The 15,166-nt window shown below is 33.8% G+C and overlaps 1 protein-coding gene across 4 annotated transcripts in view; it reads right to left on the bottom strand.

Moving 5' to 3' along the window:
• Nucleotides 1-15,166, bottom strand: part of sim (single-minded) — a 41,745-nt gene that overhangs the window by 17,410 nt on the left and 9,169 nt on the right. For 3 of the 4 annotated variants that reach the window (XM_065358164.1, XM_065358167.1, XM_065358168.1), the window contains 3 exons: nt 3,560-3,736; nt 227-315; nt 61-150 (listed from right to left, as the gene is read on the bottom strand). In XM_065358164.1, coding sequence (XP_065214236.1) covers nt 61-150; nt 227-315; nt 3,560-3,736 — 356 coding nt within the window. Of the gene's footprint in view, nt 1-60; nt 151-226; nt 316-3,559; nt 3,737-5,108; nt 5,363-15,166 lie in introns of those variants that run through there. The other variant, XM_065358166.1, reaches the window with a different exon arrangement.

Genomic DNA, 15,166 nt, shown 5'->3' with positions numbered 1-15,166 from the left:
GTATGAAGTTTTTTGGCGCAAGGAGTAGGTAAAGTTACAAAGTGTATAATTCTATGTTACCTGAGATAAACCTAAAAGCGTCGAAGCTGTTTCCGATATGTACATTATTTTACCATCTGGGGCTACTACGAACACGAATCCATCTATAGTCTGGAAGTATATTTACATTAATAAATTTACCGCAAGTTATGTCAAAAATTGAACAAAATCATCACGTGATAATTACCTTTAATAAATAACACGCTAGTTCTTTACTAATATTGCAGTCTTGATCATTACCGCCGTTGTAGATGGTTCCCCATCGATCCCCTAGACCTAAAAATTCAAATTACCCGTTGTTCATTTCAATAATAATGATAATAATAAATGCGTTTATTTTCTTAAAAGCACTCGTTCGTCTCGAATAAATGATTTTTTTTCCAAGGTTTGGATATACCTACTACACGTTTTAGGCCTGTATAAATTGTTGAATCATATTTTTTTAAATTACCCAATTCTTTCCATAAAATGTTTCAACAAACGTCATTAACGCTCTAAGATTATTCCAGAAATTCGTGCTTGTGAATTTATTCGCTCAACCCCAGTCCACTTGAGTATTCCCCCAATTCGAACTACTTATTATGAAAATATGTTGTTCACTTAAGACGATCCGGCAGCAATCGACGTACGCTACAAAATATTCTATTTACAAGGATTTATTTACATCTCTTATCGCTTCTACGTCTTTTACGGAAGTATTTAGCTAGAGACCCTTGGATTTATCAGTGTTTATCAGATACCTATGTAACCCTTATTATAATTTACGTTCGGTTTACGCGTTTCGCATCTCTTTATGAATGTGCCCTGATCATCGAATTTCATAACATCTCGGCGTAAAGGTGTTACTTTTATTATGATGTTGAATGAAACGACACTGCTGTTGTTGTTATTGTTTTTTTGTTGGATAATTTATCTGCGCTGCATACGAGTAGGTATGTACAGTTGAGAAATTGGAAGTTCGAGTTTTTAAGGTGCCCAGAAATGAACTGAACAAGGTTCAGAGGCAAACTGATTTTATTTTTTTTCAAGTTCAGAAAATCATGTTGAATTGTTTTTGAACATGGAAAAAACATTATAGGAATTAGTAGAGAATTAGGTATCTATCTAGCTTTGGAAATATTTCAGTTGGAAAAATTTGAATTCTCTGTCTCTAGAAATGCACAAAATTCGAATATCTAGGAAGAACATCGCTGTATTTTTATAGGTGACCAAATCACTTTTTAAGAATTTTTGAGGATTCGAAAATCTGATCGAAAATGTCAATAAAATAACAACGAAAAATTATGGCTCTCTTGCTGGAAAAAATATAGGTATGAAGTGAAAAATGAGAGCGTTTAATTTCGTGAATCATAAATTTTCAAAGCGTTTGCCTTCATTTCTCAGCTTGCTCAGACTAATTTTATAGATTGAGTTTTTTTTTTTTTGAAAAATGATAGGTTTCGAAATTTTTTTTGGGAATTTTATAGCCTATGTGAGTAATAGCAGATTTTTGATTCCACAGTAAATATCTAATTCATAAAAAACTCAAAAAAATTACTCAGGTAACTAAAAATTTATTTTTCAGGAATTTATAACACGTTCTATCCAAAAATGGGTGTAGAGGTTTTACGATTTGAAATTAAAAAGCTCCCTTGACTCCACTTTTTGATCATCTTTTTTAAATACATTTTTTCAACAAAAAATCTTGCATTAAGTATCTGCAGCTATTTGTTTGTCCCACTCAAAACCCGTCACCCGTTCTATCACAGATAGACCTTCAAATCCAAAAACTTGTCCATTTTGAGAAGTACAGTAGAACCTCGATTATCCGACCTCCGATTATCCGACTTCTCGATTATCCGACTAAAAAAATGCATCCGACTTCTTCCGATTAACCGATCAACAAAAGTCGGATAATTTTTTACTATCCGATGTACGCCAAATTTTTTATCAAATCAATGTCAAATCATACTGATTTTGCCTTTTGTATTTATTCGGGGAGCCCACTTAAGGATAAATTGCACCCCCCCCCCCCCGTCGATCTTCCGTGACAACTTTTTTCTTAAATGGGGAGTCCTAAGGAACATTTCTAGTTCTTGTACTCAAAAAAAAAAGTGGCCCTACATACAAAATGGCGGCCATTTTGATTGACAGGTCAGCCGAAATCGCAGATTTTGCGTTCCAACATAGGACTTGCACAAAATTTTTCAAACTGTTCAAAAGTAGATCGATAGATCAAGCAAAAATTTATCACCTGTCAAAATTTCAAGTGCTAAAGTGCGTTTTTCGATTTTTGGTGAATTTTTGAAAATCAAATTTAGGCCAAAAATGAGGGGAAAAATCAAAATTTTACCAAATTGACCAAGAAAGCTGAAATTTGGGATACACTCTATTTTCGACATGCTTAAATTGATTGGAAACTGTTTCAAACCGTTTTGAGCAGTTCTGGAGCCTCCAGCAGATTTTTAAAACTCGAAATTCCCACAAAATTTCACCAAAATGGAGTTGGAAATCTGAAATTTATTCTGCAAACTAATTTCAATACGCTAAAAAGTCAACTGCAGGGAGATTTCAAGTCGTTTTGGAGTCTCCAGTGACTTTTTGAGAATTACTGGAGCCTCCATCAGATTTTGAACCTTTAAATTTTTACAAAATTTCATCAAATGGAGATGGAAAGCTGAAATTTACTCTACACTCCAATTTTAACACCCTCTGAAGACGACTTCAGGTGGGTTCAAATCACTAGGTAACTGTTTTTTTTTAGTCTAGTCAGTTGTCAAAAGTTACATATTAATTTTTTGTTATTTTGTTAAATTTGTTTATTTTATCGAGATGAATCCGAAAGTAAAATCTAAACGTAAAGTAATTAACAAAAATACGCCGAGAAGTGTTCATTTCATTGAAAAAAAAATCAAAAAATCGATTATCCGACTTCTTTGCGTATCCGATGTCTCTCCGCCCCGATTAGATCGGTTAATCGAGGTTCTACTAGTATATTTTCTAAAAACTTTGGAATTCCCTTTTCTATCCATAATTTTGAATATCTGAAGCATCTCAACATTACTAGAATTTGAGAACTCAGAACAGAATTCACAATTGAGAAGATTGAAATAAAAATAAAGTCATCCTCATTGGATTCGGACTAGTTTCAAAAAGCTGTTGAGAGGTGCGAAGTTTGGAGTTTGGATTTTAGTAATGACGATGATTCATCCAAAGATTGATAATCCCCCAGCAAGGTACACAGTAAAAAGTTCAGAATTTGAATATTTTTTGAAAACGGAATGAAAAATCTGATTGAAGAAATAACCGGATTGAAAGTAAAATATGAAAAATTATGGAAAATTCACTCTGCTACACAAAAAAAGAATTCCGTCTTCGAATTCTGTGCTTATTAGTTTCAGACCATTTATAGTTTTTAGTTGGGCTCGGTTTGCTTTCAAGTCAACGAGCGCCTGAACCCACTTACATATAACTACCCTAAATTCTACCATAAACAAAAAGATTTTTGTAAGTATCATGTACAGGACGCAAAATTATTTACCATCGGGAAACACATCTCGCATCTTTAAATAACTCGTGGTTAATCGTATAATAGACGCTTTGTCTAGCTGCGAAGTGTTGGCTGGTGGTAGGGGTAATAATTTGGCTAGTTCCAAAAACTCGGCATTTTCCTTTTCCCTCCGACTTCTAGCTGCGTTCTTGCTTTTTTCTTTCATTTCTGTAAAATGAAAAAAAACCTTCAGTTAAAAAATATTTCGACGTGTACAAAATTTGCATATCAGCTAATGACTCGATATCTACAAAATGCAGTTTTTTTTTTACCGAGAATGCAATATCGCGACAGCGACGACGTTATTGCAACCGGGCCGCGGTATTCGTAATGATTGTTTTAATTACATTTAAGAAAAACGTGCGTAATCTCGTTTCACACTTTGAGATTATAGTTTCAGAGAATTTTAGAGTCATGGTTTTTTGGATTAAACATGCGATTCGCGAGAAGAGGGAGAAAAAAATAGAAAAAAAGATCTTGACTTATTGTATAGATCTGTGTGTGTGTGTGTGTATGTGTGTTTGACAATGTAAGTAAGCTGACAGGTTGGATGGGAAGTAGGTACGTAACAAAGACAGTAAGTTTTTTTCCTGCCTAATGCATTTGTCAGCGTAAACTCGGATTGAATACTATACACAACTTTTGACTGAGAAAGATAGTAAGAAGTGATCAACGCCAATCAGAACGAAACTGTCAATGACATCTAAAAAATCAAAAGGGTAGCATGTTTCCTATAATTATTCAGTTTTTATAAAATTGCATAAATGGATTATGGAAATTGAAAGAGTACCTGCTTCAAAATACCTACTTGAAAATGAAAATTTGAAGTACCTATGGAACCTGATATAAAATAACTTTTGTTGACGAATAAAAGTATTCTTCATTAAAATGATCTATTTCTGAAATTGAAAGAGTTACAGACAGCTAAAAATTATTTTGAAATTGAAAACTTCATTTTTCTAAAAAAAAAATTTGAATTGATTTTTTTTGGTTTTGAACATTAAATTAATTAAACTACACCATTCACAGCTTAAAACTTTTGAAGACGAATAAAAAAAAAAACAAAAAACAAAATTAGTTACCATTATTTTCAAAACTGAAAAAGACACCTACCTAGCTATTGATATTTGTGCCTCTCCCTATGAAAATTCAAATCTATAAATAAAACTCATTTGATTTTGAAAAGAGCCTGAATAAATTTTCCTATATTTTTTACACGTAAATAAATCAAATGAAATACTGAAAAAAAATTAATATTCAAACGTAGAAAAATACATTGCATTAAATTTTTACAATACGTAAAATGTAAACATAATGATTTTGAAAATTTATATTTTCATTCAAACAAGTTGGCTACTGGCTGAATCTTTTTATTACAGTGAATGGTACAAACGATTTCCTATATTATACTCGTAATAAAATTTCATTCAAACGATCCTACCTCATAAAATTTACTCAAACATGGATTGTATAATCACGAAGGCAAAAAAAAACAACCGGCACGTAAATGAAAGAAATGATGAAGGAATATCAAACATACCCAATGTTGTTAAATCATCATCCCTTCCAATATCTACGATTGCATCTTTGAAATCTTCTTTGGCGAAAGAAGACAACTCGGACGAGTACATTTTGTTCACGAAATCACCGCGCAAACACTCTTTAATTAACACCTACGAACGTTGCTCGATCACTGCTGAGGGTAATTCGATTAAAAAAAGTAGACCTTGATGGGTTATTGTCCCCTCGGATTTTTGTTTACATTACAGTGTGATTTGTTTTACGTTTACTGAATCATCGTTGCATGGCTGTAAGATTTATACCGATTATTGTCCGAATTGTCCACCTCAGCGTTGTCCATCGTTTATAAACATTAGTACTGACCTTATACCACGAGTATTATACGCTGATGACGCATTTTTTTCCTACGAAGGTATTGAAATTATTTTCTTTCATTAATGGTCGTTGTTTGAATTACACGCGAGTCGATGTCGATGACATGATCGAAACATATTTTTTTTCTTGCTTTCAATTCGCCACTCCGCCACTCGTTCGTTTCGTTCGTTCTATAAGTTATTATACTTTTAGACGACGTTGTTGTGAGACTTTTTTATTGCCTTTGGTCGAGTTTTATGTACGAATTGGCACAAAATATAGAAATTTCCCTTCACGAGTACGCGAGTATCATCGTCGTATTCGATAATCGCATCTGATCGTAAAATTTTTAACGTCGTATGTAGTAGCTATCCAACATTGGTAAATGTATTTGTTGAACTTGGAGATTTCGGTTTGAACTTTTGATAGATTTAATTTAGCAACATTAAGGTGATTTATAGTTTCATTGAAAAGTATTGTAATTCCAACAAAAACCCAAAACAATGTCGAAACCGTAAACCGGAAACGCATTGTGTGTATAATGACAAATGCATATACTTAGATACACGAGTTTGCTATAATTTCAACTTGAAAAATTAACCTGCTATAGGTATGCGGAATTTCACACTCTTAGGTTAGTAAAAGATTTGAAAATAAAACCGAGAAGACAATTCAGTAAGTGGAGGTGTATCTTGTACCAATACTACGCGATGAAAATATCGAAAAATTCTTGCATCGAACAAATCATCGACCGATCCATCCGTTGTCTTCTTTTTAAAAGAGAGAAAAAAGAAGAAAAGACCCTACTACATATAGGACAAAAAAGTCTGGCAAATACCTGAAGATACCTTGAAGATGAGTCATTTGCCGACTGAAAAGAAAATTACGTACGTTTTCTAAAGTTGACGGTGTTTTGTAGATCGTAAGTATAAAAAAAAAGTCGAAAAAAAAGGTCAAGTTATAAAATTCTTTTATTTTGACACCTTAAAAAGAAACACGCTCACCTGGACCTAAGACAAATTACAAGAGTACGCGACCAAATATAACTTGACCGGATTAGCAATTGTGTTTGAAAAAAGAACACCAATGCGGGTCTTTTAAAAGGCCTTTACCTTTACACCAATATTTAGGACACCTATCCCGTAATAATTAAGTCTGATAATGGACCACAATAAAACTTCTTTCTCCCTTTTAAAAAAGTGAAAAAAAGAAGGAAAAAAATGCGTCCTTAAATCGGAAATTTCTCCCATTCACAATTCCAGAGCGGAAGTCGGGTCGTAAAACATTAACTAGAATAGAAATCGTACACCTGTGACAGCCTTCGCAGGAATGCTAAAAATCAAACCAAAACGGTTGTCTTTTTAAATACATATAGGTACGTGTATACGTTCTTTAGTCTTTTTTTCACACCTTAACTGCCCGTTTGTTTTCGCATTATTAATCAATGTTGAATGCATAGGTATACTTATTTCAGCGTGGTTTCTTTTTTTTTTTTTGTTTTCTATATGCGAATTTTTCAAAGTATAACAATGGCTAAATGTTTGGATAAAGCAAGGTTGAGGTACTCCGAGGAAATAGTAGTATGGTTTTAGTTATGAATGAGTAGGTATTCGTTCATTGATTGCAGGACCTTTTAAAACTAAAAGTCAACTTTTAAAATAATGAAGTATACCTAAACTACCTTCATTCATGCGGATGATATTATTCAAATGTTGTGTTACATGAATTGTCGTTCCAGTTGTACGTAGGTAGGTACCTACACTTTTCTTCGTGATTAATGATTGCTCGCCTGCGCGGTCAATCGCTGTAATTAGAATAGTATAACCGTAATATGAAGGCGAATGTATTCGGGAAATCATTTTTTTACCGTTTATTCAGTTCCTTGCGAATGAAATACCTTTTTATCTATTCAAAATATCTACTTCGATTCCAACAAAAGTTAGATTTTTTTAACGTGAATAGGAGGTCTTTTCGGGCGACCTGCACACGCTGCACACTCTGCAAACTGTGCAGCTGAAACCGGTTAAGCGACGCCCCTTGCACACTTCACTGCGAGAAAAACCCGCAGCAGAGTGTGCAGGTTGCTCCGATTCTGCGTTTTAGTCAAACTGTGCAGCGTGTGCAGTAGTGTGCAGGTCGCCCGAAAAGACCTAGGGTCTAAAATCTTTTGGCTGTAACAAGTACCTACTTCAGTTAAATTGATCATTTTTCCAATTTTTGGCGAATTTTTAAAAATGAAAAAAGTTTATTGTTGAAGTATGGCGTATTTTCGGTAGACGTGGGGAAAAGTTATCCCCTAGATACTTACCTAATATCGATTAGTAAGTGTACGGTCTAGTAAGATTTTTTTTTTACATTAGTTTGAATTTTATTTCTAAAGCATAAGAGCTGCAAATTTGATTTTCAACTGAAGGGCTAATTGTGAAAGTCGCCTTAGCCAGCAGTGATTTTTGTACAAATCAATGAAAACGTTGTTGTCCTGCTTCAGTGATAATGTAAAAACTTCATGGTCAAGTATTAAAAAAACATCTTCAACTATCCCAGAATGCATTACAATACTCATTTTTCCCTTTAAAATTGATGAAATATGAAAAAAAATGTTTAAAGTTGTGTGAACAAAAAAATGACTAAGGCGACTTTCACAATTAGCCCTTCAACTGTTTTCAATTTATCAACATGTTCAATTTGAAAATTTACTGTTCCCGCGAAAGCCAGTCGCACATTTCTTTATATAGGTAGTGACAGTTTTCAAACTTTGGAAAAAACGAAGAAATATCAGAGAGGGTTCAATTGGCCTCTTCCTATTAGCACGTTGATGGGAAAAAATTCTCATCATTATCTGGAACCTTCCAGAAGAAGATATTTAGATCCAATTATAGAAATCGAGTTGATCCAAGTTTCAAAAAAATGTTCATTCGATTGGGTCCCAATTTACGTAAGTTCCTATCTACTTAATATGATCCTAATTAGATTTGACCATATTTAACAAGATTCGATTTGATAGGCAAAATTCCGTGGTCTAAACAAAACTGAAATGAGGTCCAGACAACGAGCTTTTCGCCTTCCAAAAACAGGTAACATCCTCGTTCAAATCGGATGCAAACACCTCCACTCATCGTTCCCCTGATAGACATCTTATCGCATTTTCATTCATCATTTCTGTCGTTTACATCCGGAAACATGCATCTTCTGTTTTATTCTAATATGGCTAGTGCTATAGACTATATAAGGAAATGAATTTTTATAGTGCGAAATTCTCACGATACAGGTATTCGAATTCTTTTGTTATTAGCTGTGCATATCCTTCACATACGAGGTAATCCCTTTTTCGAGGTTCGAGAGTCAGTTGTCATCTTTATAATGATGCACGTGTGCAAACGACTTTCCCGATTTACGAAGTTCATTAGTTCAGAATTGTTTGGCACAAACGAAAGTTTCGTTTTACCGTTTTCTTGTTCGTTTCTTCTTCCCGCCATAGAAATACTCATCTTAATAATGTTTCCAGTCTGACAATGTGTAAGTAGATTGAAACCTCATATTCGAAATGAAAAATCAGCGTTAAATAAATTCGTAAATCATCGTATAGAGTTTACTTTGTTAATAAATGCGATAAAGTTACATTCGCGGCGAGTAATTTGGGCAAGTTGCACAATTGCACATGTTTCAGTGACAGATGGAAAATCACGTCTCAAGGTTACCTTAATCGAATACCAATATTCCCCTGTACAGAAGCAGGGGCCAAGAGGGACGCAATAATGGCAAATTAAGCCATCTCGATAGCAATCCAATTAAAAAAGTTGAAATATTACGATAACTTGTCAAAATATAATGCATTTCGTTGCACTCTCGCTCGGGTACCTACACTTTCGCATAAATCTAATATAAACTCATTAATATGCTCGTACAGTGCTGCCTTTTCCAAATCCAACTTGAGTATAATTTTTTAGGCTGGAAAAAGTTGTCGATCGTAAAAGCAGCGGATTTTAAACGTAAAACCATTAATAGCCGGTGTTTTATTGTTTATGGTGATTCACGTTCAACTATTGTGAAGAACGGTCACGGAACATTTGATAAAAACTGATTTCAGGGTTCGGTGTTTTTTTTCCTTCTTCTTCTTCGGAGCTGAGTTCTCTAACTCGCGAAGACATAGCTGCGTAAGTATTATGTCGTCGAAATAAAGCATAAATATTATAACCAAACAGTAAAGAATATAGCGAAACGTCGATTCAAAAATAGGTATTTAGAAAAAGACGACGATAAAATAAAAAATATACACGTGCATGGCTGTGTAATCTTATTCGTCAGTTTTTCTCGCAAGTACGGTCCGATGTGTTTTAGCTGGGGCTTTTCTTTTCCTTCTCCATAATATTTACTTAGTAGGACCAGGTATTATTTGGCTGGATATAATATACGAGATTACGAGTACTTCAGTCTGTGCGAATAATCACGACCGCTATGGATGACGATGACGAGAATTCAAAATGTTTACGCTCTTGAAAAAGCAACAGACAATTAACATTTCGAACACGCCTTTGTAGTACAACATATCTATGAAACGAGTTCCCCTCTTACGTTAGACGAACATTTGGTGCGAATGAATCGAGCCGACAGATCGACCTATGTAATCTTGAATTATGTACATTTCCCCCCAGAAAATGTGTTAAAATCAGACAAGAAAATTACATTTGCAATTCCGTATCCTTTATGGTCAGTGTTTTTGAGCGGATTACGTAATATTTGGTGTAATGTACGGATACTTAGTAGTACGTGGCTATAATTTGTTGTACATTTGTTGGTACGTCTAGGTACGAGTATATCTTGTACGAGATCCAGAATTTTTCAACAAAAAAAAATCCATATTTGTAATGGACGAAATCCGCGGTATTATCTTATAAGCTGTGAATTTATACGAAAAGTGCGAATGTTGACTTTTATAAGTAGGTACCTGCGCACCTTAAACGATAAAAATTAAACTTTAAAGCAATCTATTTTCAATTATCGCCGATCATTCGATAATAAACTTCTCATTAGGTTTATTACCTTATTAACGTGTAAGTCAAAAATTGATTTATAAAGGTACGAAGTAGAGGTGCCTCCCTCCATCTATACCAACACCCAGATTATAGCTAAGTGAGTTGATAACTTTTTCATTGCTGTGTAATGAAGCGATTGAGAGCCAATCATAAAAATCAGATATTCGTATCTTTGAATTTTAACTTTGTTGCGCGTGTATCTATAAAAATTACTAATTACCTATGTCGAATACGTAACTAATATTTTAATCAAGCTTTACGTGGTTTATCTATCGGTTTTGTATAGTGCGAACCTAATCGTGGTAAATTTTTGAAATTTTGAATTTAATATAAGTAAGAAGAGTTCTATGTATGGGTGCTTACTAGTAATTACTGCATATATTTGCCATGTGTACCTTTACCTACTCGTACCTACCTACCTACCTACCGCTACTTGTATCGATATCACAAAACCAATCGATGGCTGATCAATTAATTGATTAATCAGCTATCTTTCTTATGTCGTGGGTCTGTGAATTTGGCAGATTTTGTTGACAATGTAAAATAAATTTGTTCTGCGCGGTTTTGCATTATAAATATTAGCTACTTCGTTGTGTGTAAGTAAGAGAACGATAAATATAAAAAGAAATTGTTTATTGTAGCAATAACCAATTGCTACAATGCTACGTACAATAACGATTTCGTGTCAGCGATATATCGAATTTATTACGATTATGTAGATGGTATAGATACGTTATGACATGGTAGACCATACTTAAAACTATTGAGTCGACGTTTTCTCGAATTTCTATCTTGAGAACTTTTTTTTTTTGCAGAGAATACCTAATGAGATATACAGGCTAATTGTGTTGTAATGTAGGCCTATCAATACACAACATTTAAAATTTCAAAATCGAATTCAGGTCTAAAAATTTGATTTTTTAAAGCTCCATGATCCAAAATTCCAGATCCTCGTTTTTGAAAGTCGGTATTTTGCATTTTTTTTCTCCCTAATGGTTCCATCATTATAAGTCGGGGTAGAACAAATTAATTTTATAGTGTATAAATTATTTCTTCTCATTCCACTGCAAAATCTGGCAGTGTTTTTCAAACAGGGTATCAAGTTTCTGGAAAACCGAGAAAAATCAGGGAAGACGGTCAGGGATCTTGTAGTCTTCATTCTATAAAATCAGAGAAGTTCTGTCATAAAATTAATTACGTATGGTGGGTAATTGGTAATTCTGTAGAAATTAAAACAAATTCTCCTGTTTTTTTCGTTCAGTTTTCCTTGAAAATACAATTGAAAAATTGTTCGCTTGAATTTAGTTTTTATTTGTGTAACGCTTTCAAGGTTTTCAAATTTACTTTCAGGTAGGTACCTTCTTAACTGAATATTATTTATAAGTGTAGGCAGGTGAAAAATATTTTTATTGCTGGTTTTCTTCATGTAGGCACAATAAAGAATGAATAGCTTATTTTACATAAATTCAATTTATTCTCACGAAGTTTCTTTATGCTTGATAGAAAATTTTTCAGAATTTCATTGTTTCAAATCGAAAAATTAGTTTATTTTTTTAAAAAAAACTAGATTCTGAAAATTTGCACGTATATATACGAGGTACAAAATAATATCAAAAAGTAACTGTGTCCGAAAATTTGTGAAAATAACAAAGACTTGTTTTGACTAAAACATTGAAGTTGACACTTTAATTATAATTGGAGTTGGCCACGGATCTTCGTATACCTACTGAGAGGAGGGTGAGTTGAATGTTCCAAAATTTTTATAACTACGAAAATTTGCTACGTTCAGGAATCTTTGATTTATGAATATTGAAATAAATTCTGTAATGTGGAGCATGGTGGACTTCGACTTGAAAGGATTTATTTCAAACCATTCCCTTCAATCTCAGCTCGATGTAGGTTTCCAAGTTATTCATTTCAATGTTTTAGTGAGAAAAAAATTCAAATTAAGCAAATTTTTCCTGTTTTTTTTTTTTTTTTTTAATTTTAAAGCACCTTTAAAGACGATCGAGACCATTGAGGTCAAAAATACTCTCTGAGGTTTGCGTTTCATGCAGGTTTTTCTTTATAGTTTTGGGGTCAAAGAAGGGCGTACTGAAGCCAAAAATCCAAAATATCCAAAAATTATCAAAATTGTACTCATTTAAAAAATTATCAGGATATACTTTATTTCCTTCTCCTTTGGCTCGTTTCAAAATCCTGATACCCTAAATACATATGTATATGATTGAAGTCCCTACTTATGAAAGTATACCTTTTTCGTCAAAAATTCTGAAATAATACAATTCAGCTCTTGGCGGAAAAAATCTTGATTTCAGCATCATAAACACCTGGTGAAAGTTAATAAATTAATTTAGGTTTGAAAAAGTTTGCTCCCCCTCTTCATCGTTATTTTGTATGTAAGTTAGGTACCTAATTTATATTTGAAAAATCTGGAAAATGGATAAAATTGTCAAGGAAAACCGTGGAAAACGGGGAAGTCAGAATACACCACTTTCTAACATCCTGAAGATTTTTCGTGTTATTAATCTTTTCATAGAGGAAAGAAGAAGTATTTACATAGGGCATATTTTGAATCTCGATGATTTTGCGACACGTATCAGATTTTGTTCAAGTTGGAAAATTATAGACAGATGTACCTGTATGTAGATAGGCAGGCGGGTACTTGATTCATTTAGAATCATCAGTTTATCGCCATCATCAAATCATCATGGCAATCTATAATTTGTAGTTACACGCGTTTTTTATGTCACTACGTCAATATTTGACAAGAATCGTGCGTAATATTTTTTTTTAGTTGGTAATAGTAGTAATTACGTACATCGTTTGTAATGAGTTAATTTTCTATTCTCGAATATACATGATTCATGGGTTGAAAACGCAACGTTGCATATTTCGACTTATTACGTTGAAATCAGCGTGTATAATATTGTGCGAAGGCGTAATGTACTCTTGTTTAAATATTCGTACAAATATCGAAATATCATATTCAAATGAGAGATTTTCTCGTCGGAAACGTCTTCTCATTCGAGATTTGAGAAGACGCGTGAAATTTACTGCAACGCCTTTCTGGAGGATTTTCGTTGGGGGTAGAAATAAAAAAATACATAACTTCCCCAAATCCCATAACTCTGTAACAAATGTTCTCGTTTCGCGGTAAAAATCAATAAAAAAGTATGTACTGCAGCTACAGATGAAAATATCGGAATCGTATTTCACATCAGCGTAGGTCTCTTTGCTGGTAGCTCGGTGGTCTCGCGCTATGGCAAAGAGTGAGTGTAGAGTATTTCCATATTATCATCCTGTGTCGTTGAAATTTTGATAAAACGCGTGAAATGTTACGTCAAAATTGATACGCCCTCTGAATTCGTCGAGAGTAGTAAATTTTAAACGTCATTTCCCTCGACAAAGCGGCTTCCTTTATCTTAGCGTGAAGATGGATTATGGCTGAACAGATTTCAGCTGTGGGGTTGAAACGTATCCTGGCTTACTTGCAGCACTTTAGTTGTCAAAGCATTAATTTTTATAGCGTTTAGTACGTATATTCGACGTCGCCGCTGCGAAGAACTGAAGAAGAGGGTTGCATATTCGTGACCGGATCTGCTCGCGTATGATTTTAAAATCGCTCAATGATAAATTTTCACTAGACTGTGTTTAAAGCCATTTTGATTATTTTTTAATTGAAAACGTTACCCCTGAAAATGTAACCGATTAACGGATATAAAATGGCGTCGTTTTACGTTATATAGGTCTTTCTAAGAGGGTGGTTTTCAATAATAATTTCGCGGAAAGTCCTCTCGTTTAAATTTTTTTCATCGTGTTGAAATTGAGCCAATTCAGAATCACGTACCTACTTTCCATTTTTTGCGTAAAAACCTGGGGGGGAGGGGAAATACTGTGTTTTTTCTAGAATTTGTTCGTCATAGTATCGGTCAAAAATTTATTTTTTGAACTGATGTTCCTAAAATTTCGGAGTAATAACCTGAAATGATCGAAAGGATCCTCAACAAGCATCAACCAAAGTGTTATAGATGCTGTTCACTTTTGGTTGTTCTGACATTTGAAATTCTTGGAGAAAATTGAAAACTTTTTGGAGGCTCCAGTACGTTGGAATGAAGTAATTAGGTACTCACACTATTTGGGTTCGCAAAGAAAAATAATACAAAGTTGGAAATTCGTCATAATTATGATTTTTGTTTGAATTTTTCAAATTTTCAAAAAATTTTCCATCAGTTTAAAAATGGACTTCGTTGCTTTTACCCTGTTCACAGAGAGTATACCTACCCAACCCACAAAGCGCAATAAAACTGTTCAAATTTCATCATCAATTCGACAATTTCTCCCCATGGTCCGATCTCGAAAGTGTTAATTTATTCGTAATCGTTCTCTATCGATCTGGTTCTTTTTTCTCTCCTTTTGATATTCAAAAAACGATAAATTATTCCTGTTAAAGCGTCGCAACCTTTAACACAGGTACCATACGAGTGTAGGATAGATCTCTTATTGTTTGACAAGGCCTAATTTACGCACTCGAGTCTGTTTCGTTAAATTCTTCCCGCACTTGTCAAAGTGACGCGTAAAATGAAACAAATAAACAGTCCAACAGGTGGATAAGAATTGACTAAGAGAAGGCAACCCTTCGCCGTACAATAACATAAATCTACTGAGAACTGTGAAATTGCCATCTTGA

Source organism: Planococcus citri, chromosome 3, assembly GCF_950023065.1.
Source record: "Planococcus citri chromosome 3, ihPlaCitr1.1, whole genome shotgun sequence".
NCBI classification, from domain to species: Eukaryota; Metazoa; Arthropoda; class Insecta; order Hemiptera; family Pseudococcidae; genus Planococcus; species Planococcus citri.
The sequence above is the reverse complement of the archived record's forward strand: the minus strand, read 5'-3'. Positions and strand labels throughout refer to the sequence as shown.